Here is a 24,572-nt window from a genome sequence, read left to right as displayed (position 1 = left end):
AATCAGTGCTTCCCAATCTTTTTCACAGACATGAACATATAGAAACAAAATCTGAATCACTAAACTCTTTACCCAAAGAGAAGATGTTATACTAGCATGTCATCCAACCCTTGAGACAACAGTCCAAAGAAAATGAGTACTACTTCAAATTATCATTCTTTCAGGCTTTAAGGGAAAGCAAAGCAGATCTTTAAGTATCCACCCAACTTAAGGGACTCTGGGGAGTTGGGTAGAGGAAGAAATCAGTAATTATCATGTATATGACCTTACTTGAGGCTTTCTTGTGAGCTAGATGAAGACCTGTCAGACTGTGGAAGAGATGCTACACTGCCAGAACTCTTTAAGTAAGTTTGAAGACTCTTCTGATAAGACGGCTCAAGGGAATTATACAATGTTTCAGCTTCACCAGGAAAGTGGTTTCTAAGACCCATATATGTCCTGTAAAACAAATGAACAAGTAAGGGGGGTAAAAAAGCATAAAGTAATAGTTTTACATTATTAGACATTAACAGTAAAATGTGTATATTCAAGAATGCAGATGAGCACGTAGGTTTTTAATACATCCACTTGTCTCAAGTGAATGCTTTCTAAACTTAACAAGTTTTGGTGGAAAAATGGCAGGCTTTTGAGAAAAACTAATCTCGGTTCAAAATCTGGCCGTAATCCTTAGTTTGTGGGGCTTGGGTAAACCCCAAATCTCCAAACCTCAGCTGCCAAGCTAATACTACCTTTGCATTTTAAATATTAGAAAGGAATGAATACCAACTGTCCCACATAGTACCAGGTGCATAACACGTGATCAATAAATGACAGTTATTTTTATTCACAATGAAAGTGAGTATGTTATGATGGACTAGAAATACGATTATACACATGGCAATGCCAAGTAAACCGTAAGAATCTAGTACAGATTTAATGGAGGAAAACCAATCTCAATTTTATTAAAGAGCTAATCAAAAGTAGAATAACTGGGACCCTTCTAATATTTTCATTCTTCCAACAGAATTCCTTTCAATGGAAAGAACAAAGTATGTTTAAACCGTCATGAAAACACATTTGACTTACTTTCTTGCTTCCACTCTGGCCTCAGCATCAGCATCATGAATTCCCTTTTTAATAGTTTCAACCAAGACGGCTGCATGTCTATAAAATAAAACATTTTTAGATTCATGTATAAAGCTATGTATTTCACTACAAATACTACTTAATGCCTTGTGTTACATACACATCAATCACGAAGAGGGAGGTAAAAAGATTAATTAGTGCGCAATAATAAATCTAAGACTGCAAGATTTTCTAATAATCGCCTCATACATTTCATTCATATATAGTTTCCTTCTGAGAAGTTAAACAATATAAACCTGAAAATAATTATTTTTACATGAAATCCAAATAATGTACTCAGATTTTAATGAATAAAAAATAATCTTCTATGTGGTTTGTCACTAACCCACTAATGTAGAAAATGATTTGCTAATTGTATGATCAGTTATAATCTGACCAAAAGTGAATAGTAGCTGCCACACACGAACTTAAAGAAAACTTGAAATCATATCATGCCTACATTGAACAACAAATTCTATTTTTTAAAAAATGGGCTGTGGACAAATTTTCCATTAAAATGGAAAATCAGCATAATTTTCAACTTAAATGTAGGTATACCCCAAATTGCAAACTTGAAACCAACAAATACAGCCATGCAAGCAGCCAGTGACACCCCCCCCCCCAGCTGCCTGCATTTCCTCTTGTTCATCTCCGAATTACAATAAACACCGCCCAGTACACCACCTGATCAATGACACCTGACAGCTGGTGTGGAGAAACTTTTTATCTCTTTCCTTGGAAAGGCAGTACCTTCCTTCTATCTTAAATCATTAATTACTTGATTAACTGCACCTCGGTAAACCTATCTCACATGACTAGAGATACATTTTTAATTTTTCCCCAATTTAAACTGGAGTATTTTATACGGTTCATTCTATTTAAGAAAACCTCACTCACTCCACAAAGAAGAAAATCAAACTAGTCATAGCTGCAACAAATAAAAGGAGCATCGCACCACAGCTTTAAAGGAAAATCAGTACAAATAACTTTTAAAGCAAAATGAGAAATATCTCTAATACCACCAACTTCTAAAGAACTGGTAACAATGGGGAGGGGAGGGGGAGAGGGAGAGTCCATGCATACCTTTCCAATGAATGGGTCTGCCACTCTTGTAACAATAAATCTAAAAATTCAAATGAACGCCTGAAAAATAGAAGTTAATTATAACTAAATGTTATAACATTATATCAATTTATAACTAAATACTAACACTTTCTTCTATAATACTGCACTTTGCCCCCTGAATTAAAGTACAATCAGTCCTCCATAACTGTGGATTTCATACCTGCAGATTCAACCAACTGGGGATAGAAAATATTGGGGGAGAAATCCCAGAAAATTCCAAAAAGAAAAACTTGAATTTGCCATACACCAACCACTATGCTGAATCCACATGAATGAAGTGATGTGTAGGCACACCCTGCTGTAGCGTATATGCAAATATAGGTTATATGCAAATACTACTCCACTTTATATAAGATACTTGAGCATCTGCAGATTTTGGCATCCATGGGGGTCCTGGAACCAATCCCGAGATTTCTAAAGACGACTATGTAAGACATGTTTTTGGATATCTTTAATGTCAAATATTTAACTTATTTTAAAGTTCCAACTATTTCTATGCTAAGTAGTTCAAAGAGACTGTAAGAGTTCTCCATCAGTTTAACTTAAAAAGCTTGTCAAATATAAAATTAACAAATTTCACTGAATTTTAAAATACTTATTAAATACCTACTATGCACCAGAAATTGAAGATATACAATGGTGACCAAGAAAGAGGTAACGAATTTTCTATTTCTGAAATGTTTCCTTAAAATATATATGTATATGAGTTGCTTCCCATTTCAAAGCAACTCTATGATGTACTCCCTCACTCCCTCTTCTCTGTTACATCCCTATTTCTCAATTACCATTTTCCTCAATGTAAGACAGATATTGGTAAACCTCTTCTGTAGAGAATCAGAAGAGTAAACATTTTAGGCTTTAGGAACCACATACCATCTCTCTCATGTTCTTCTTCGTTCCTCCTTTCAACCACCCTTCAAAAATGTTAGAAATAGCCCTGGCCTATGTGGCTCAGTTGGTTGGGCATTGCCCTGTGCACCGAAAGGTTGCTGGTCTGATCCCCCCTGAGGACACATGTCCGGGATTATGGGCTCGATCTCCAGTAGGGAGAGTACAGCAGGCAGCTAGCGGATCAATGTTTTGCTCTCACATCGATGTTATTCTCTCCCTCTCCCTTCCTCTCTCTCTAAAAATCAATTAAAAAATCTTTTAAAAAAATATTAGCAAGTCTTAGCTTGTGGGTTGTAAAAAACCATTTGGCCAGCAAGCTCTTATCTACCAACCCCCAACACAGGAGAGAGGTAAGGGAACAACTGTCGTCAAAACTCCAAAGCACTTAAAGTTAATAATGCTGTCCTATTCAGCTTCTTCCTAACATTCAAAGTATTTAAATAGATATATTTATCAAATTTAAAAGATAAGGAATTCTTAACAATTTTCTTAAACATCAAATGCACAGATATTGTTTCTGCTATCTTTATTATTGATGGTGATATTAAAATTTGTAGAAATTATAAGAAGACTGACTGACCTGATATGTCTGTTTACTCTGTTCCAAACACTGTGTTCAATTCTACTAATGTGCATCTCATTTAACCCTCCGAATCCTATGGGACTGATATTATTAGCCCTATGAACCTAGGTACACACTTAGGTTTAGAGTGACTAAGTAACTGCCCAAGGCAGGACAGTCAATTAGTGGCAGTTCTAGGACTCTAGTAGAGGCCTGACTCTAGACTCTGTGCTCTCTGAAAATGCAGCAGCCAGTGGCCCAAATAAACCAAAGCTTAATATGATGAAACTGAGAAATGTGGTGGTCATAATTGTTTCATTCATTTTCCTTTATATGACATAAGATAAAAAATTGTATTAAGGTTTCTAGAAGGCAAGAAATAACAACTAGACTAAGAATTAGTTTACACCAGACTAAGAATTAAATAAAATGCAATATTAAAACCATACTAAAAAAGTTTTTTTTCAAAACTTACCTTCTCACAGGAACTGATTTTGATGTGCAATTGCTTGTTATTAAAGGTATAAGTCTGGGTACATGAGTATGCTGAAAAAGATATTTTAGAAAAGGTTGAAAAACACTGAGCACTTCACATAACCCCTTCTTCTATTTGTCTTACATTCACGTATTCAGTTATACTAGTACAGGACAAAAAGATCATAAAATCTGATTTTGAAAGAAATTAAGACCAGTCAAAAAGTTTTCCCAAATTAAAGTACTAGTGATGATGACACAGTTTCAGAAGGACAGGTGTGGTTGTAATATTACAAAATAAAGGCAAGCTGATTGTATAACTGCAAAGAACTGTTAGGACAGTGCAATTTTGGGGGTAAGAAACACTAAGAGAAACTGGGTGTGTACTTGTCATATTTTCTGAAGTACCATGGCTCCTGCCAGTAGAAGATGATAGCTGCTATGTAATCAAAGCAGGTAACCAGTATGAATCTACACACCTAACTAATGGGAATGCACTCTGAAATGGTGATTTTAACTGAACTTTCATTCTGGCTGAACCATAGCTCTCTAGAATTCAGGTAAAGTTCAATAGGTAAAATCTTCTAACTTCTATTAGTAACTCTTATGCTCTTCTTTAGTGAAGCAAACGCTAAAAAAGTTCAATACAGACTTAATAAGACAGTAACCGAAGTACACATTTTTGATGTTTTAAATCTCTATATTTTTCTTCTGGGCTAAAAGTACAGGTTGGGTTGCCTATGAAGCAGGCTCTGAGATGGAGTTTAGCATGCAGGATACTAAGAGGTGTGCCTGGGATCAACACCTGTGGAAGGTATGAAAAGGAAGCAGGAGTGGGCTGTGATCTACCCCAAGGATATCTTGCCTAAGGCCATCAGGGAGGCTATGGAGTTAAAATGGCCCTGAAGAGTAGTCTTGAATTGATCCAAGACAGCCAAACCTTTACACTTCCACATCAATTGGTTACTGGATGAGGGCCATACTGGGAAGGGGCAAGACCCTGGAAAGGCCCTGCAGCTGAGGCGGTCCTTGAAGAGGCTCCCATAGGAAGGCTCTCTGCCAAGGGTGCTTCCAGTACAAGCCTTCGCTGAAGGAAAACATGTGTGGCACATCAGTGTCAACCAAATACTAAATCAGAACCATTTAGACTTTAATTTATTAATATGTGTTGACAACTTTAAAAAAAAAAAGCTTCTCTAGAATTAAAAACAGAATGAGGAATCAAAGAGAGCAATCTAAGGAAGTAGTCCCCTAGGAAACACACAAAATATACAAAACAGGACATAACATAAACAAACAAGAACCCCACCTGATTTGTATTTTCAGCAAGATGGTAGAACAGTACATCAATAGCATGACAAGCTCATGAAAAACGAGCAATTTGAAAACAGCGTATGAAGTGTAAAGCCTAACAGCACAATGGGTGTTGTGAAGTGAGCAGAATTTAAAGGGGTGGAGGTGGGGCAGATTTTCTCTCTTTATCTATGTTCTTCTGGTTATCTTCAAGATACGGATGGTGAGAAATGCTAAGAATTTTCCTGTCCTCTTTACCACTGCCCATAACATTTTTACTGTTTTACATTTGCAACCTGTTACTACCTGTAACATGGTTACGTGCACACACATACATACATGTACACACGGGTATATATTTGTGCAAGTATGCTTATTTTGTAATCCTCTGCATTATGTCAATGTCCTAGAATAGCTATAATTGCCATGTACTGCTTTTATTATCAGAAAAATAATTCGAAAGTAATTTTCCCTTAGAGTTAAAAACAGTATCAATAATTTATTTAAGTACATTAAAAAAGGGGGACGGGCCCAGGTGGGCGTGGCTCAGCGGTTGAGCAACAACCTAGGATCCAGGTGATCGGGGTTCGATTCCTGGTCAGGGCACATGCCTGGGTTGAGGGCTGCAGCCGATCAATGACTCTCTTCATCATTGATGTTTCTATCTCTCTCCCTCTCCCTCTCCCTGAAATCAATAAAAATATTTTTTTTTTTTAAAAAGGGGGGGCGGGGGAGAGAAGAAAAGAACCTACCCGAATGATGAACCTGATTGCTGCACATCCAGAAGTTGCCATGACTTTTGCACTATTGGGGACGAGATTAAAAAGTGTAGGTACAATGGCTTCAGCGCCATGATCAAACTTGTTTCCCAAAACTGTTGATAGATGGCTACAAAGCAAGACAAAAATGTTTGTTTGTTTTTAAAAAAATAGTTTAAATATAGGAAGGACCACATAACTTTAAAATATCGTTTTACTTGACTTAAAATTATTTTAATCAGTTTTTATGGCAGAAAAGCAAAAGATAGGAAGTGCAAATATTACACATTTCCTTCTTTTTCCCACCTTTTACCTATTGAGTCCAAAGTTGAAATTTGCCATTGGTGCTTGGAGAGGCTATCTGATGTCGAAATTTAACCATTAACGTTACAGGTAAAAAAGTCAGCTGACCTTTCTCTACCTTTACCTGTCGGATATTTCCATTCTAATGAGCCAATATGAATCTTAAATGCAACATCTTTTATATATTTTAAACAAGGGCAAAACCTTACCCAAATCAATACTCCTCAAGATACTCTCTATTTCTATTAATGGTACCCCCACTGTATTAGTCACAAATACTCCCTGATATCCTTGGAGTAGGATGTCAGAATTCTTGATTGAAAATATTAAGTCTATCATATACTAGTTAGCTGGATGATCCTAGGGACATCTATCTTCTTTTTCCTTATTTGTAATTAAACAACAAATTCAACTTTTAGTTGTATGATTTTAGTTAAAAATTTTAGGAAGAATGCTGCAATCACAGTTCTGACAATGCTTGTAGTATTGGTTAATTTCTCTATATTTATATCTCACTTAAAATACATGGTTGCAATACAGTTAGTTTCAAAAATTCAGGTTCTTGATTCAAAGAACTCTGGGAATTGTTGCTTACTTTATAACTTCCAGCTTACTTTACAGCTTCTTACTGGTATGCAGGGAGTTGCATCTTTCACATGCACAGATTAGTATTCAGCTTAGACTCATGGGATCCCCTATGCAGATTTCTACAGCCCTTTTTCTGTGTGTATCTCTTCTCTCCAGTACCCTACACTGTAAATTTCAGCTACTGTCCTGGCCAGGTGGGTCAGCTGGTTGGAGCGTTGTTCTGTATAGCAAAAGGTTGTGGGTTCGATCCCCAGTGGGGGCGCATAAAGGCAAAGCGATCGATGTTTCTCTCTCACATCAGTGTCTCTCTCTCTCTCTCCCCCCCTTCCTATCCTTCTAAAATCAATAGAAACATACCCTCAGGTGAGGATTTAAAAAAATTAGCTACTTCACCCTTCAGAAACTCCAATCTCTGTTTCTTTTCAACTCAGCGAAACTGCCTTGGTCTGCTCGGGTCCTCCCTCCCCTCCCCATGGTCCAAAGTGCTTCAAAGTCAAAACTGATCATACTGTTCAAATGATTTGATTCTTTCAAGAATCATAGTCCTGCTTTGACTGCTGCCCATTATTTGTAAAAGGTGTTTTACATACTCTGTTGTTTTCTGCAAGAGGGTAGTCCTATATCAGTATTTTATCACGGTCAGAGGCAGAATTCTCATCATGGAATATTTTTCTTTTTTAGATTTTTAAAAAAATTTTATTTTGAGAGAGAGGAAGAGAGGGAGAAAGAGAAACATTGATGTGAGAGCAAGACATTGATCAGCTACCTCCTGCATGTTCCCTACTGGGGATCAAGCCCACAACCCGGGCATGTGCCGTGACTGGGTATCGAACTGGCAACCTTTCAGTGCATGGGATCAACTGAGCCACACTGGCCAGAGCTGGAATATTTTTCAGGGTTACATTTTGTGAGTTTTTGTTTTGCTTTGCAATTGAGAGATATTCAATTATTTCAGCACACTGTTATACTGCCTTGTATCTAGCAATCTTGGTAAAGTGCCTTAACTATAATAATTTATTCTAGATTCTCATCCATTAAAAATGGGGGTTTTTTTCCTTTTCTTGAATTTTCATAGTTTTAATTTCCTGTTTTTGTGTGTGTGTTTTTTTAAAATTTATTTTCTGTTCTGACTAGGACATAAAATTCAATCCTGATTAGAAATATTAATAGTAGGCATCTCTGTGTTCCCTACCGTCAAAGGAATGCTTATTCAACAACATATATGACAAAAGTATTCAGATAGGGAGCAGTAGCAAAAGGAATTTTAGGGTTCTACTATCCTTGAATTTTGGAATATAAACATATAGAATAATTTTATATTTTGATAAGTTAATGATTCATGTTACAATTCCAGAACAATTGCTAAAATATCAGAAATAGCTTAATATCCAAATTAGTAAAGAGAAAATTGAACGTAGCCAGTCCTCAGACCCATTCATTTTCTTCTTACACTCATAGTTAGTGACCAAAAATCCACCAGTAGGCCTCAAATATAAAAACACATTTGAAAGTTGGTATAAAGTGCCGTTAAGAAAAAAAGAAAAAAAATTATACAAATTGGATCCTTATATGATTTTTGGATCACATTTATGCTTTTGGGGGGGTTAAGATACTGCTTTACTTAATGAGACCTGATTCAATGAGTACCAAATTCATTCATAAAGAACATTTATGATATGCCCGGCCAGCATGGCTCAGTTGGATGCCGGGTCAGGGCACATGCTCGGGTTTCGAGCTCAATCCCCAGCAGGGGGCTGTGCAGGAGGCAGCCGATCAGTGACTTTCATCATTGATGTTTCTATCGCTCTCTCCCTCTCCCTTCCTCTCTCTGAAATCAATAAAAACATATTTTTAAAAACCCCAGAAACAAAAAAAACCCACACTTATCACATAAAGAATATACTTACGCAACAGTAATGCAAGCTTCTCTAACCACCTGGGATCTAAGATCCTTAGCTGAAAGTTTAAGTGCTCCATCCAACAAGCGTAAATGTTGGAAAAAGCTATCATATTGTGCCGCTCCGGCAACAAGCAATGATCGAATTTTCTTAAGCTGAAATAAAGAGAATTTCCATTATTGACAAAAAAAGTGGCGATGCAAAAAAAACCCACATTGTTAAAGCTACCTAAACTTCATTATTTGAACAAAATTTTTAAAATAACATTTCATTATATTTATATAACTATTCAGACATTTTAACAGTATTAAATGTCTCTTAAAATAAACATGCAAACCAAAACAAAGCTTTCTGGAAGAGAACATTATAGATTTGGTTATACGCATAACAGACATACATAACGTCTGACTAGATAAGTAAATTTTAAATTTTTAAGGAAGTCCTTTTTTATAAATTGTGATAAAATACATATTTACATTAAATTTACCATTTTAAAGTATACATACAATTCAGTGTCATTGAGTTCAAGCAGCATGTTGTGAAACCATTACCACTATATACTAAGGAGACTATTTTTTAAAGAGCCAAATTTTAGAAACTATATTCATCCATAAGCAGAGGTACAGAAGCAGAAGAACCAACCATTAAGCCACCAAAAGAGAGACTGGGGGCTCTCAGAGCAGAAGAGTCTTCAAATGGAACCTCTTATCTGGCTTCTAGAGGACAATGAGGTACGGAGTTGGTACCTCAGATGTAAATCTGACAAATTCACAAACTTTGAAATATAGTCCTTTGTCATTACAAATATTTAAAAATTTATCAAAAAGTTTCGCAAGAAATTTAAGCTAAATAAAATATTCTTAATTCAAAAATAATAGACCTTTAAAAAAAAAAAATCATGGGTGAAACTATCACATTCAGAGAGAGATATGTGAAAAAGGAAGAAAAAGCCTGACAAATAGACATACTGTTGTGAATTTATTTTGACACTATGAAAATACTGAGCATGCAGGCAAAGTGAACTGCTTCTTTGGTGAACCCTTTAAGAATCGAGGACAGTACTGGTGAACATCCACGTAGCCCCACAAGAGGCCATCAGCAAAGCTCACACCTTCCTGGTCTGTCAACAAGCAGCACAGGTAGAGACTGACAAATGGGTGAGCCAGGCTCCACCTGACCAGCAAAAATAGTAAAAATCAACCCTACATCAGAAATGCTGACTACCTCAATATATTTTCCAGAGAGAAATGTTACCTATCAGACTTTCTATTTCATAAATATTTGAAATACCAGATAGTACTACTGAATTTCCAAGTTTATGAAAAGAACATTAAAAAAAGAGGAGAGGGATAAGAAAAGAAGAAACTTACTGCATTGGCACGCTGGTCCCAGTCGTGCTTGTCATCTGACAATATTTCCCTGATTTTATTCAATGTTTCTTCAAGTTCTCGACCAGAATAGATCTTAAAGATGCAAAATGGTAACATTAATATTTCTTACCATGAGCAACATCAAAATTATGTGCTGATGTTTAAAATAATCTTTCAAGAATAAGGTTATTTCCCATTCTAGCACCATTTTTAATGGAGAATGGGAATATATTATGGACAATAATAAAAGAAAGTGCTTTAATTTGTTTTCCTTACCTGTTACCCTTATGCTATTTTCTCCACTCATGAGTAACTTCAAATATACGTTTAAAATGCTTTGTCATTTAAAAACAATATGCACATAGTCTAATTAATAAAAATAGGCCTAATTTACCAAATGACTTCAGGTATAAAATATATCCATGTGTTCATACACATATTATACAATACTGCAAAAGAACCTATTTTAAGTCAGTCTCCCACTGCCCCATGCTAGACTGTAACCAGGAAAGCTACATGTTTTGTTTCCTCTAGAGCCAACCATTTGCCTAACATCATTATCCTTTCATTCACTTAAAAGCTATTCACATAACAGAAACAGAAATGTACTATGTTAGGCATTAAGGATACTATGGTAAGCAAAAACTGCATTACGGAGTTTATAATCTGGTCAGGGGAAAAAAAAAGAAATTAATCAAATGATATAAGATATGAAATTGCAAACAGAAAGCACCAAGGAGAATTAGGCAGTGCTACGAAAGTCTGTAGATAACAGGGGGTTCGAACTAGTGTTAGAAAAGTCAAGCTTGACCTGAGAGATAACGGGTGAATCAAACATCATTAGGCAAAGTGGAGAGAGGTTAGCCTTTCCTGCAGTAAACGGCATGTGCAAAGGCTCTGTGACAAAGAAACTGAAAGAAGGCCAGAGTATAGGAGCAAAGAGTGCAAAGAGGACTGGGGAAGGGTCAATGCCCCAGGCCTAAGTCAATCAGCACACAGTGTTTCTCTACATCACAATCAAGTTTCAGAGGTAGGCATGTGACCTAAATCATGCAGCGTGAATCTCACAATTTTTACAGGATCAACCAGAAAAGAGGCAGAGGGTAATGAGCGTGTGAGGCTCAAATAGTTGCAGCCACATTGCTGACCATAAGGGAAGACAGGGCAGAACAATCCAGAAATGAAAGATGGAGAGAAGTGGGGTCCTGGTGATATGATCTGGGTAGAATAAAACAGATTAACTTCATCAAAACAGCCCTACTTACATCTTTCACTTTCAACAGCCATTATACTCCCTGTGTACTTAAAAAACAAAACAAACCACTCTCACCCCCAAATACGAGTACAAAGGTAAGCAGGGCATCAGACTGTTGAAGAGGTAGGAGGACCAGATAACATTCTGTCACTATGGAATATAATAAAAGCCCCCATCCCCAGGAAGAAAGGGTCAACTCAAAAATTTACTTCAGTGAGGGACTATGTTATTTTTTAAACACTCTTTTACAGGGCATACAAACAAAAGAAGTTTGCATGCAAGTAAGGAATCTGTTGCAGTACCATGACTGATCCCCAGGTTCCTGATTCTGTAACTGATCTAGTCATGGTTTCCACGTATAAAATGCTGGAAGGGTAGGTGTGTGAGGGGGAGATCATGAGTCCATTTTCAGACAGACTGAGTTTGAGATGCCTCTGGGACATCTAAGAGGAGATGTCAAATAAACAATCAATGGAGAAATTATTCTGATGCTCAAGAGAGGTTTGGCCGAGATGAAAACCTGTGAGTATCTACGTAACGAAGAAAACTGAAGCCACGCTCTTGAAGAAAGTGACTTAGTAATAAAATGAAGAGTGAGAAGAGAGGGTCCAGAACTCCTAGAAATCCCAGTGTCCAATAGCTACGTCGGGGTGGGGAGGGGGACTACAGAGGAGACTGCACGAAGCACACAGAAAGGCAGAAGGACAGGAAAGGGAGAGTGTATCTCAGGCACCTGCAGGAGTAGATGCCGCTGGACAACGCAATGTAACATCAGATTCAGTAATATGCATTCAATTTTATTTCAGCCTCACTGAAAAAGCACTTGAAAATGTAACTGTACCGGCAAAAAATAGCTTGGTAATAGTAAGCCAAGTATTTTATTTTTATATAGTCATTTGAGGAAAAAATATTTTTAAAGGGACAAAAATAATTCCAGGAACAGGCACGCAGGCAACATTCATGGGGAGTGCCAGTGTACACACGGTAATCCTTACCTGAACAGAAGGGACATCTGTAAAGGCTTTTATAAAATCTTCCTCATCAACTGCTCCAGCACCTCCTTCCTTAGAAGCACCCGCTGGTACAAAAAATTTACTTATTAAAGTTTATTTTTAAGCATTTTAGCATCAAGAACAACATGAAAAATATCACTTTTGAGCATAACTTTGAGAGACATCCCATTTTATGAAAAAATCTCCGACTTTCAGAAAAGTCAAGGTACTTAGTAGTGGGCCAGCAGTAAAACTCAAACTAAGAACAGAGCCCTCCCACCCTCACCCAATGCAATAGCAAGGACACAAGAAACATAGGTGAAAGGGTAATCTTTAAAACTGAACAGCAATTTTAAATGGCACAATGTGTCAGTAAATAATGGCAAATGTGATGTAGAGGATCCATGTGTGCTGCAGTGACCAGAAAAGCAAATGTGAAAAAAATGAGGGTCTTGAAATTAAATTTAAATATGCAAACAAATCTTCCTTTATTGCACACAGACAACTGAAAAGTAAACGTAATAGGTAGTTGTTGTTTAAGAGCCAGTAATTAAGCTGTAGTCTTTCAGCTTCAAAGCAGCTCTGTCATATACTGGGCCGAGGATTTAGCAAACCATTTTCATGCTGATACTAGTGCTTTCCAGTTAAACTCGGTCAATGGGGAGTCCTGGAGAGAGACTGGAAGCTGCAGGAAGGAGGGACCTACCTGCTCCTTCCTGAATGCTTCCTGTTATCAGCAAACCCCAGAAACTCTAGAAGGACCTTTGTTTCGAGTAGCACCTGGTTTCACTTTGCACTTTTTCTAACACTCACTAAACCAGTTCACTGCACCCATCAGAGACACCAGTCAGCGAGGGCCCTTCCTCAGAAGTCTGAATGAGGCTCTGTAGGGCCTCTCCTCTGAGACTCTAAGTTTCAATAATTCTAACCTCCTTGTTTTATTCCTCCAGCACAGGGACAGGAGTTGTGCACTCTAACTCCCTCCACGATACTTTAGGGTCTCTTTTTGTGTTCTTAATTCATCAATACCCATTCAACTATTCTTAAAAGTTCTCTCTGTAAAAATATCTGTTGTGGTTTCTGTCTCCAAACTGAACTCTGACTGACAGGTGGTACTTAGTTTCTAACTCTACTTTATGTATTTATTTTTAAGAATTCAACACATGAAATGGATTTCAACTACACAAGACGAATGCCCAAGTGACAATTAACTAAAAAAATCTCTCCAATAAAATTAAAAATACCTTCCCAATTAAGTTATCATCTGCCAAAAAATATTAATACTTCAAAACTGGATTTAAAAAGTTAATATGATCCTAATAAAAATAATACTCAGGATTTCCAAAGGTATGTAAGAAGTTCATCTTAAAAAACACACACACATCATTGAAGATCTTTGTATGTGAGTTGACCACAAAACAGCACAACAAAGTTGTAAGGCAATAAAAACTAAAAATTAAAAGCAATGACAATATAATAAACTAAAAGAGAAATGAATGTGTGGTTGCTATAGGAAATTCACTTACAAGAGTAAATAAGTTACGGTTATTTCCTAGATACTGAAAAAAATCCAATAAAATAATAAAACTCTCAATCCCATCCCTATGATCATTCCAAGTAACTGATTAACTGAAAATAATTAAAGCAAAGAAACAAAAAAATAAGATACCTACCTCTATTAACATAACATATTACATTCATTTACAAATCTCTTAATAGGAGTTCATTGTTTTTGACAGTGGGTCCCCTAATAGTGCGAAGCCTAGATTTTAAATTTCTTCCCACTCTTTCACAGTTGTCTTACATGGGCCACTAAACAGAAATTTCTTCAGGGACTTGTCCTTATGAAGCAGCTCCTCAACATTTAACACACTTTTCATTAAAAAAAAAAAAAATCAACAAAAAACACCACACACACAACTTTCCACATTCATTAATATATTTTGTTCATTTATATACCACTTCTTGCAAGTTACAGTAACAAGAGCAAGCATTAGGCCTATCTGAGAACACACAACTGATTTCTGGAAAGTATATACTTTAACTGATGGAGGAGACCTGCACAGATATACCAGAGCAGAACCAGTTAACAACCTCAGTGTGCTGAAGTGTAGAGTGGAAGACAATCTTACAGAGGAATGGAAAAGCAAAGGGGAGAGCAATATCAAGAGTTACAACAGTGGATATGCAGTTTACAAAAGGTATCATACATAGGACAGAATGTTAACTCCACCAACTATTAACCCACCAGCCACAGTACAATGTCAAAAACCTTGAAGGAAATGTAGAGCATCTGAATAAATCCCAAATAAGGCCAGAAAAAATGTGCCATTGACTACATACATAGCAAAGTCTAACTTTGGAATTCACTCTGATCATAAGACCTTTATTATCCCATGGGTTCTGTCTCATGAGTAGGGCCAAATAAGCTAATGGGGGGGAGAAGGAAGGGAACAGAAATTAAATAGCTTTTAAAAGTCCCACAGAAGCTGCAGAGATGAATGGCTACAAATACCACTAAATCAGCCATATGACTATCTCAGATGTGACAACTAGGTCTCTACACCTGGACACGAGCATTACCAATTTAGCATGGTTTGAAGAGCTGATCCCAGTCTACCTCACATCTACCTTTTGAGAATCACTTTGTGTAAGCAGAGCTGCTGCTAATGGGAGCGTACTGGGTATGTGAATAGTGTACTGACATAGGACATGCTGAGCTCCCCATTCTAGCCTTGCTTTGCTCTTGTATGCATTACAGGTAAACCTTTTTACAATCCTATTTTGCCTAGTTTCCCCTCACCTTGCTTTCCTCTAGCCAACAAAGTAAAAAAAAGGATCCCTGCATAGGAGAATAATCTGTTGGATGAACTGTTTCATCTCACAATCATCATTCCACTGATACGGCTTTAAAGTTCACCTGAAAAATACTATAAAATACTTTTAGCACCAGCAAGGAGAATGGATACCATAGGAGAGAGAAAAAGAGTAATGGACCCTAGTGTCAAATATTAAAGCAAGAAAAGGACAGCAAGTGTACTTACCAAGAGGGGGTGCACTTAGATAAACAAGTTTGAGAGCAGGAGCACAGACAGAGGGCTGAAGGAGTGAGCAATGCTGGCTTCCAATCTGACTAAAGCTCTTTCTAATATAACTGGGTCAACAACCACACTAAAACAGAACGGAAGAGCTTTGCTCAGTTGTCCAACCACTCTAAAACAGAGGTTGGTAAATTTTTTCTGTCAAGGGACAGACAGTAAGCATTTTGGGCCTTGTGGGTCATATGGTTTCTCCTGCAATTACTCAGCTCGGCCATTGTAGTGCCAGAGCAACCACAGACAGTGTGCAAATAAATGAGCAAGGCTGTATTCCAGGAAAGCTCGATATATGGACACAAAAATCTGAATTGCATTTTGTTGTACAACTGAACTTAATATAACATTGTATGTCACTTATACCTCAAAAAAGGAAAAAGACAATGCATTGTATCTATAGATGAATTAGAAGAAAACTGGGAGCTCTGTAATATTGTCTGCCTACCCAGGAAAATAGTATGCCCATCTACTTATGCCTTTTAAAATTTCTTTCAATAAAGTTTTATAATTTAAGAAATATCATGTTCAACAATAACAAACATTTGAGGTACAAACCAAGCCAAACAAAAAACAAATGAAAAACTTTTGGGGAAAATTGATAAATATTAATGAGACATTAAATAATACTAAAATAAATGTAGAAATATTATGTGTTCATGGACAGGAAGACTCAGTATCATAAAAAGTTCAGTCTTCTTAAAGTAGTGCAATAATAACCAAGCCTCCAATGGGCTTATGGCACTTGTCAAGCTGATTCTAAAACCTGGAAGAGCAATGAGCCAGGCACTGTTGAGATATACCTGTAGAAGTAAAGGAAGGGAGTATTTGTCCTACCAGATATCAAGATTTACAAAGCTACGATAATTATGACAATTAGATTTAGTGCAAGGATAGACCAATTTTGAACAAAATACAAAGTTCAAAAATAGACCCACAGCCCTGGCATGTGTGGCTCAGTTGGTTGGTTGTCGTCCCGGGTACCGAAAGGTTGCTGCTTTGATGCCCGAGTTATGGGCTCCATCCCTGGTAGGGGGCATGAAGGAATCAAGGTCTCACATCCATATCGATGTTTCTCTCTCTTTCCCTCTCCTTTCCTCTCTCAAAATTAATAAAAATATTTTTTAAAAAATAGAACCACAAATATATGAAACTTTGATATACAAAGTAATTCACATCAACAGGGAAAGTAGAAACTATTCAATAATATCCTAAAATTCAACAAAATGCTGAGATAATGAATTACTGAGTTTCAAAAAAAAGGGTTTTACCAAAAATTTAAACTTACCAATTATTTTTTTAAAGGTTTTTTTTTTTTTTTTTTTTCACCAAATATTAAAACTTACATTATGTTTCCTATAGGAAAGTGGTAGTCATACAAAATCAAATCAAATGTTCAAATAAATACTCCCAAAACCAGAGACCAAAAAGAGCAAATAAAATTATCCACAGCACATATTTGTAAAACAACTAAGACAAATAATATTGCAAACTTCAATTTACAAATTGTTTTACAAATTATGTTGGGGAAATATAAACATCCAGGATCAGCAATGTCAACTAGAGTCCTCACTGGAGAGGAAAATCTGAGAAAATCATAAGAAAATCATATGGAAGAGGAGGATTTCAGTAGCAGTGGAACACAAGCATCATATAAAGTTTCCCAGGAACATAGCTAAGTAGTAGTTAGAAGGGGGAGATATCCTTTTGAAGCTTGGTGGATAAAGAAAAGAAAGAAGATAAAAGCTCTATTGAAACAATAATATCCCAGATTCAGAAGCAGAAAGCTCCCTGTGCATCATTCAGTAAAGAAGCTGCATTTCACTATACCAACAGAAGAGGGCATTTTGAACTAAGAAACTGAGTAAATTTTTCCCCCCTGGTCCCATAGAATCACTTGTTATAAAAAAATATTCTTAGGACATGAAGGACATTTACAAATAGAAGTGAAGTGCTTAAAAGGAGGTAATATAGTTTAAGAATAAATTTACAGAAAATAAAAGGGCTAAAGGAACAAATTAAATAACATCACACACAAAAATCAGAAAATCCAGAACATGAAATAACCTGAAAGGCAACTGGCCTAGACTCTTCAAAGAAGTCAATATCTTGCCCTGGCTGGTGTGGCTCAGTTAGCTGAGTGTAGTCCCATGCACCGAGAGGTTGCCGGTTCGGTTCCCGATCAGGGCACATGCCCAGGTTTGGGGCTCAATCCCTAGTATGGGGTGTGAAGGAGGCAGCAATCTATGTTTCTTTCTCACATCTCTCTCTCTAAAAAAAAATAAAAATTTAAAAAAAGAAAAAGAAAAGTAAAAATAAAACTTTAACAAACTGATGAGCCCGGCCGGGCGTGGCTCAGGGGTTGAGCGTCGACCTAGGATCCACGTGATCAGGGTTCGATCCCGGTCAGGGCACATGCCTGGTTGTGGGCTGGATCAATGACTCTCTCATCACTGATGTTTCTATCTCTCTCTCCCTTTCCTTTCCTCTCTCTGAAATCAATAAAGATATATTTTTTAAAAAAACAAAAACAAAACAAACTGATAAGACAAAACAGCCCAACTACAAAATTGGGCAAATAATAACATGTAAGTCATGAGGATATGCTAATTCTTACTAATGGACTTAAACATTCTGTGCCTCACTAGAATATAAACTCCAGGAGGGCAGGGTCTTTGTTTTTGTCATATAAAGTTGCAAACCACCAGAATGATATTGACAGGGAAACAGTTTATTAAATTATGGTACACTAATATAGTGGAATACTGTATACCTATTAAAAGGATGTGATAACTCTCATTCTTAATGCTGAAAGATGGACAGATATTTTGTAAAAAAGGAAGAAAAAATGAAGCTGCAAAATGTTCACTAGTATGTTTAATGTGGACAAAAATAAAATCTAATCTCAATACTTACATAAATGAACACATAGTAAGATGTAAAAGGATACATATAAAATTTACCACTGGTTACCTCAAGATAATTGGATTAGAGAGGCAAGATATTCAAGATTTTTTTTCAATCATCTCTCTATTGTTTGGCTCATTAACAGTGAGCATGCCTTTTATATTTAAAAAGAAAAAATTACGCATTTTCAATTCTTTTCATTAGTAAGCAACACACAAATTGGTTTTAAAAAAAGAAAAATGATGAATGAAAAAAATTAGTTTAAATTCACAACATGCACATCACAGAAATAATGCTTCTTACCAATTCAACTCTACTATAACGTATATGATAAATATAAGGCTGGAATTACAGTTATTACAAACTTCTATTTTATACAGCTCAAGTAAATGCGTGTAACCAATGGAAAATTCCTCACGTGTTAGATCTATATTAATGGTATTTCACTCTTCTCAACGGCAAACCTTGAATCAATCTGCCTACCTGTATGAGACTATAATTTTCCAACACCTAAATCTCAGTCAAAATGTGTAGAAAAATGAAGTATGGAAGGACCAAAATGCTAACAATATTAACACTGGTTGGTGTTAATAATAAGCATAGACAGATAGTGTAATTATCTTTGTAAGTTTAAAACCCTGAACTTTCCATATGGTCTCCTCAATGCCTAACATAAAGCTTTGCATACAGTAGGCTCTATACAGTTATAGAAAAAAACCCATACAAACTTATCTATTAAGAGAATAGGTCTTCAGTTTGCCTATTAATTTCAATCAAAGTAGTTTGGCTGTTTATTATTTTCTAACTTCTCTTAAATATTCTGCATGCTTCAAAAAGTAAACCTTGCACAATGAAATTTCTTTATCACTAAAGTTTTGCTCAAGAGGTAAAACAGAACAGAGGTCAATAAAAATAACTACAGCAAAACATGCATTTTTATACATAGTAGGCAAGTGGGTAACGCTGATTTATATTAATAACAACATCTGTTGCTAACTCAAATCATATTTACCTTAAAACCAAAGTTTTAAGGTCATCTTATGATGGACAGCCAATGACATGGGATTCACAGTAATTTAAGGAAAAATGGTGACTGGTCAATCCTTAAACTCCAAATTTAAGTCCTATGGTTTTGCTATATGGTATAAAAATAAGAAGTATCACATGCAGTATTTGATAGGAGATAGCCCAGAGATGATCCAAGAAGCCTTTGACAGTGGGCTGAGGACTGGGTTCTCATTTCATCTCTGCTAACAACTAACTGTCTGATCTTGGAGACATCATTGAACTCCATGGGGCTCAGTCTCTTCATCTGACTCAAGATCAGATCATCGTTAAGACCCCATCCCTTCAGGGTTAAAATCTTCTGGGGTTAGTATTTTTCACTGTCATTAGTAGAAGGATAAAGGAATGAAACAAAACACAGAAAAGTTACCTGGTTTTATATAAAGATCAAAAACAAAAAACTGAGGTTTACAAGTTAAAAATTTGGATTCCAAGATTAAACAACAAATTCTGTGAGACTTGTTTTATTAAATATGTACCAATTCTCATAATCTTTGTTTAAAAACACACACAACTTTGTGTGAAAAGAAAAAAATGGACAGATCAGCATCATCTGAGGAAGACACAGATATTTGGACATTCTTAAAACCCAGGTCATACATAAATGAAGTAAAACAATATAAAATATCCTAAAGATGCATTAAATACTGCTGAATTTGAATAGGTGGTAATTACCTAATTATAAGAATTAAAAGTTAAAACCATTTCAAAATAGTCTGTGATATTAGATGGAAATGAGAGAGAATATTCTGTCCACTTGAATGTGTGAGAGAATACCACAACTTTAAACATTGATGATTTGGTCAATGATGTGTCTCAATAATTATATACAGGCCTCAATGACAAGTCTCCAACCTCAAAACGTGGTACTAATTATAAACAATAACAATTACATCATCATCTAATGCAATCTTTATTTTTTAAAAAGAATAGCAGCCAAAATAAGTGGTACAGGAGCGGGGGTATTATAATTTGGGAAATAAACTTTAAAAAGGCAATTTCAACAAGAAAACACTAAAAAGTATTTCAATTTACAATGAAAAATTACAGGTTTGCTTATTTCCAAATATTCTATTTCTTTGGTAATCATACTAATTGAGTTTCAAAATGACAGATGTATGGATGCTGAAGGTACTGATCATTACTGTAGATTATAATCTCAGAGCTATAGAATCTAGAAGAATCCTTATTTTCCCAGTGGGATTAGTGTGGGTGGCAGAATAGCAAAGCTATTTTCGTGCTTTGCCCACTTACTAGATGCATGACCATGTGTAAGTTACTTAACTTCTCCAAACTTTAGTTTGCTCATCAATAAAATCAGGATAATAAAGCATCTAACTCAAAGATTTGGGGGCGTAAATATAAGAACACTCAATTTTTAAAAAAAATTATAGAGAAATAAATATTTTAAACAATTGGGTACCTTCCACAATTGTATTCCAAGCCATTAAACCAAAAAAAAGGAGGGGGGGAATGTGTTTACCTAAATTCCTATAATGAAGCTGTAAATCTTATTCAGAGGGTGGACAACTGAAGGGGAATTCACTTTACCCTTATTCTAATTGGTAAAGCACAAAGGTGACACGAGTTCTTACAGCGACTGTGTACTGGTATGGAACCCCTTTTTTAAACTTTCCTTGGCTTAAAGGTCACACATTTATAATATGAGAACAAGCTGGAACACTGAGCCAAAGAACAAAGCAACACTAGCACACACTAAAGATTAAACACAGGCCCTACTGGTTTTAATTAATTGGATAGGGCTCTCCACTAAAAATAGCATACATTTCTTGAATCTTAACATATATCTCTGGAAGAAGTAAATTAAATTCTAGAACTTCAAAAGTACATTTAGTCAGGATTCCAAAGATGCTCACTTTATTTTTATTTTGGTAATCTTATCTGAAATAAATTTGTTAAACTTAGTGAACTGTGAATGGCTTATACCACTAATACATACCTCTACTCCCCATCACACCATGTGTTTATTATATATCTAGGGGTGGCAAATGAACTGCAGGGCCTGAATCACCATTATATTCCATATAAATTTACGAGAAAGAAAATGTATAGTCAAGAACAGAATACTTATAAAGAGAGAAAGGGTAATCTTCAAGTATTTAAAAGTCATGTTAACAAATAATTCATCTTCCCTGCTAAGTTATAAGGAGGCAGATTTTAATGTAATATAAAAAAGAATTAATTTATCCAGAATTGAAATGGGCCTATAACCTTTCTGGAGGACACTATGACAAACTGAAAGAACATGAGAAATCCCTGAACCTTTTAATTCGGTAAACTTTAGAAATTTATTCCAAGGAAATGATTGGAGATGTGCTGAAAGATATACATAAAATAATGATGGCACAGTTTATAACAGCAGAAAATACTGAAAGCAACCTAGATCCTATATAGCCATGAATAGTGTTCAGTTAATAATTTAAGACAATGAGAAAATGCTCAGGGTAAAATAGAAAAGAAAACGTATACAAAACTACGTAACAAGTGATGCCAATTTTGTCCTCCTAAGAAAATATTTGCATGTGTAAAAATAATTGGAAAAGTAATTATAAAAGCAATTGGAAGAAAGTACATCATAATTTATCAGTTGACTATTCTACATGTAGTGGTATTGCAGGTGCTTTTTCTTCCAAATTTTAACTCGTGAGCTCATATTACTTTGATCAGATGCAGAATAATCATCTATCAGGAATATTATGAAAGAAATTGCTATTCTTGAATAGTAAAATGAGCTGTATGACTCCCAATGTCCCTTCTAACTCAAAGATTCTACAACTCTAAGAAAACTTTCTACAACTAATTTAAAAATCAATGAGCCTCTGCCAAGAACAGAAAATCTAAAGTTAAGTTTTCAGAGGACCGACAGCCAAGAACGATATTAATTTCTGAAGGAACATCAATATCCTCTGGCCAATAGCTCTTTTCTTAGAAACTGGGCAGTGAACCTAAATTAGCTGGGGCAAACAAAAACAAACAAACAAAACAAATACAGTATAGAATGAATCTGCTATTGCCAAAAGCAGCAGCAGGAGGAGAAAGAAGGAATAAAGGTCTCTTCTTTATTTTTACCAAAAGGGCCACTGCTTAGATGACGATATACTCTGTGATTAATGTAGCATAGTGATTAATGACTACAATCATGAAAGTTCCTAACATTTTCATAGCTGGTAGGACTATAAATCGAAGGACAGGGTGGAAATGGGGGTGATGTGGCATTGAGAAAGTCTATTTCTTTAAAAAGAATATCTGATTTGAACAATCTGATTGACACCAGAATTAAGCGACCTTTGGTAGGTAAAAAACAATCCAATTTTCATCTAAGAAAAGAAAGTAAAACATGGAAAACAGAGCTAATTACAAATCACTGGCTTAGATTCATAACAATATTAAATATTATCACCATGCATTTCAAATATCCATTTTAAGTCAAATAAGAGTTTCATGAAATAATTATAATATCATAGATTAGAAATCTATAACTCAAATCAAGAAAAAAAGTCCCCTTGTGATAACTAAAGGTAGCCTTGTTACAAAGAACCATAGAATCTATGCCATACACTTTTTACCAGAGATAAGAATGTGTAACAAACAATATGTAACAGAATACAAACATTTGGATGAGCATGCACTGCTATAATTGCAGAGAGAAAATAATTAAAATACTAAAGCGTAAACTACTCAAATATTCAGAGCAGTCAGTAAGGTATTTCTATTTCACAGTATTTTATTTATCTATTAATTTATATATAAGTAAATATATGTATATTTATTCATACATATGTAAGTGTATGTATACATATACCATACCACCTTTCTTGCTAGTTATATGACACATTAGTTAAAGACAGTTAAATTGAAATGTTTATGATAGTTTTCTTATATTTAGAATATAATGAGACTTTGAAAATAATGTTTGGTTGTACAGAAAGATCAAGAGAAAACAACTTACAGAACCTGTTCAAAATATACAGTTTTCCTTTTTGTTTTTAATAAATGAACAGGAGACAAAAAGAAAACACAAAAATCCTAAAGACTATGACTTCCCCACCAGTTATCATAAATAAATAAATAAATCTCTTTCCCACGTTTAAACAAAAATTTATTAACAAAAAAAAAAGGAAAGAGAAACAGGAACTGTCCTTTTAGTATTAAATATTTACCCTTATTTTTATAGGATTCATTCTATCAGAAAAACATGGCAGAAACTAGCACCTGAAAAGTACTCATGGCTTTCTAATTAGTATATGAAAAAACACACACTTAAAAAAATTAAAAATAAACAATATGCTAGAAACAGTTCTAATATGATCAAAGAATGTACTATGTGCAGCAGAACTGCATAAGACCTTTTTTCCCCTGTTTATTGTTACCTAATCCAGAAACCATTTTTGAGGCAATTTTACTTGACCACCACCCATTTCCTTTTGTGACAAATGATTCAATACCTAGTATCTTCAACCATTTTTTCAATGCTGGAGAATTTAAGACCCACTACCTTGATGAATGCATAAAAACATCAAATATATGAGTATTTCTTTAAGAACTACAGCATCTGAAAATTAATAGCCAATTTCTGAAAAACATGCTTCCTCCTTAAAAATAAAAACCACAAAAAAACTCCCTTAAATATCTCCCTTTAAAATGGCATCTGCAAAATAAATATGTTCAAGAAAACACCAATTCACATATGTCTTGACAGGAAATAACAATATACGATATTTTAAACATTCTGAAAAGGCAGCACATTCTGCTGCGTGTCGCAAAAGACTCCAGATCTGCAATCGTGCTGCAGTCATGAATAAACATATTCCTTCGAAGTTCTAAGTATGTGTGGCCATATCAAGGGCACATCAGATTTAAATGGATTTACATTA

General features: G+C 35.4%; 1 protein-coding gene across 4 annotated transcripts in view; it reads right to left on the bottom strand.

The window, feature by feature from the left end:
• The window catches only part of CLASP2 (cytoplasmic linker associated protein 2), a 119,218-nt gene that overhangs the window by 59,520 nt on the left and 35,126 nt on the right, over positions 1-24,572 (bottom strand). For all 4 annotated transcript variants that reach the window (XM_087824879.1, XM_087824882.1, XM_087824880.1 and 1 more), the window contains 8 exons: positions 12,617-12,699; positions 10,367-10,459; positions 9,006-9,151; positions 6,202-6,337; positions 4,158-4,228; positions 2,188-2,247; positions 1,066-1,143; positions 271-438 (listed from right to left, as the gene is read on the bottom strand). In XM_087824879.1, the coding sequence (XP_087681005.1) occupies positions 271-438; positions 1,066-1,143; positions 2,188-2,247; positions 4,158-4,228; positions 6,202-6,337; positions 9,006-9,151; positions 10,367-10,459; positions 12,617-12,699 (835 nt within the window). The remainder of the gene's footprint in view (positions 1-270; positions 439-1,065; positions 1,144-2,187; positions 2,248-4,157; positions 4,229-6,201; positions 6,338-9,005; positions 9,152-10,366; positions 10,460-12,616; positions 12,700-24,572) is intronic.

The sequence above is a fragment of the Miniopterus natalensis genome, chromosome 15 (assembly GCF_054644295.1).
Source record: "Miniopterus natalensis isolate mMinNat1 chromosome 15, mMinNat1.hap1, whole genome shotgun sequence".
Classification (NCBI taxonomy): domain Eukaryota; kingdom Metazoa; phylum Chordata; class Mammalia; order Chiroptera; family Miniopteridae; genus Miniopterus; species Miniopterus natalensis.
This window is presented reverse-complemented; position numbering and strand designations above follow the sequence as displayed.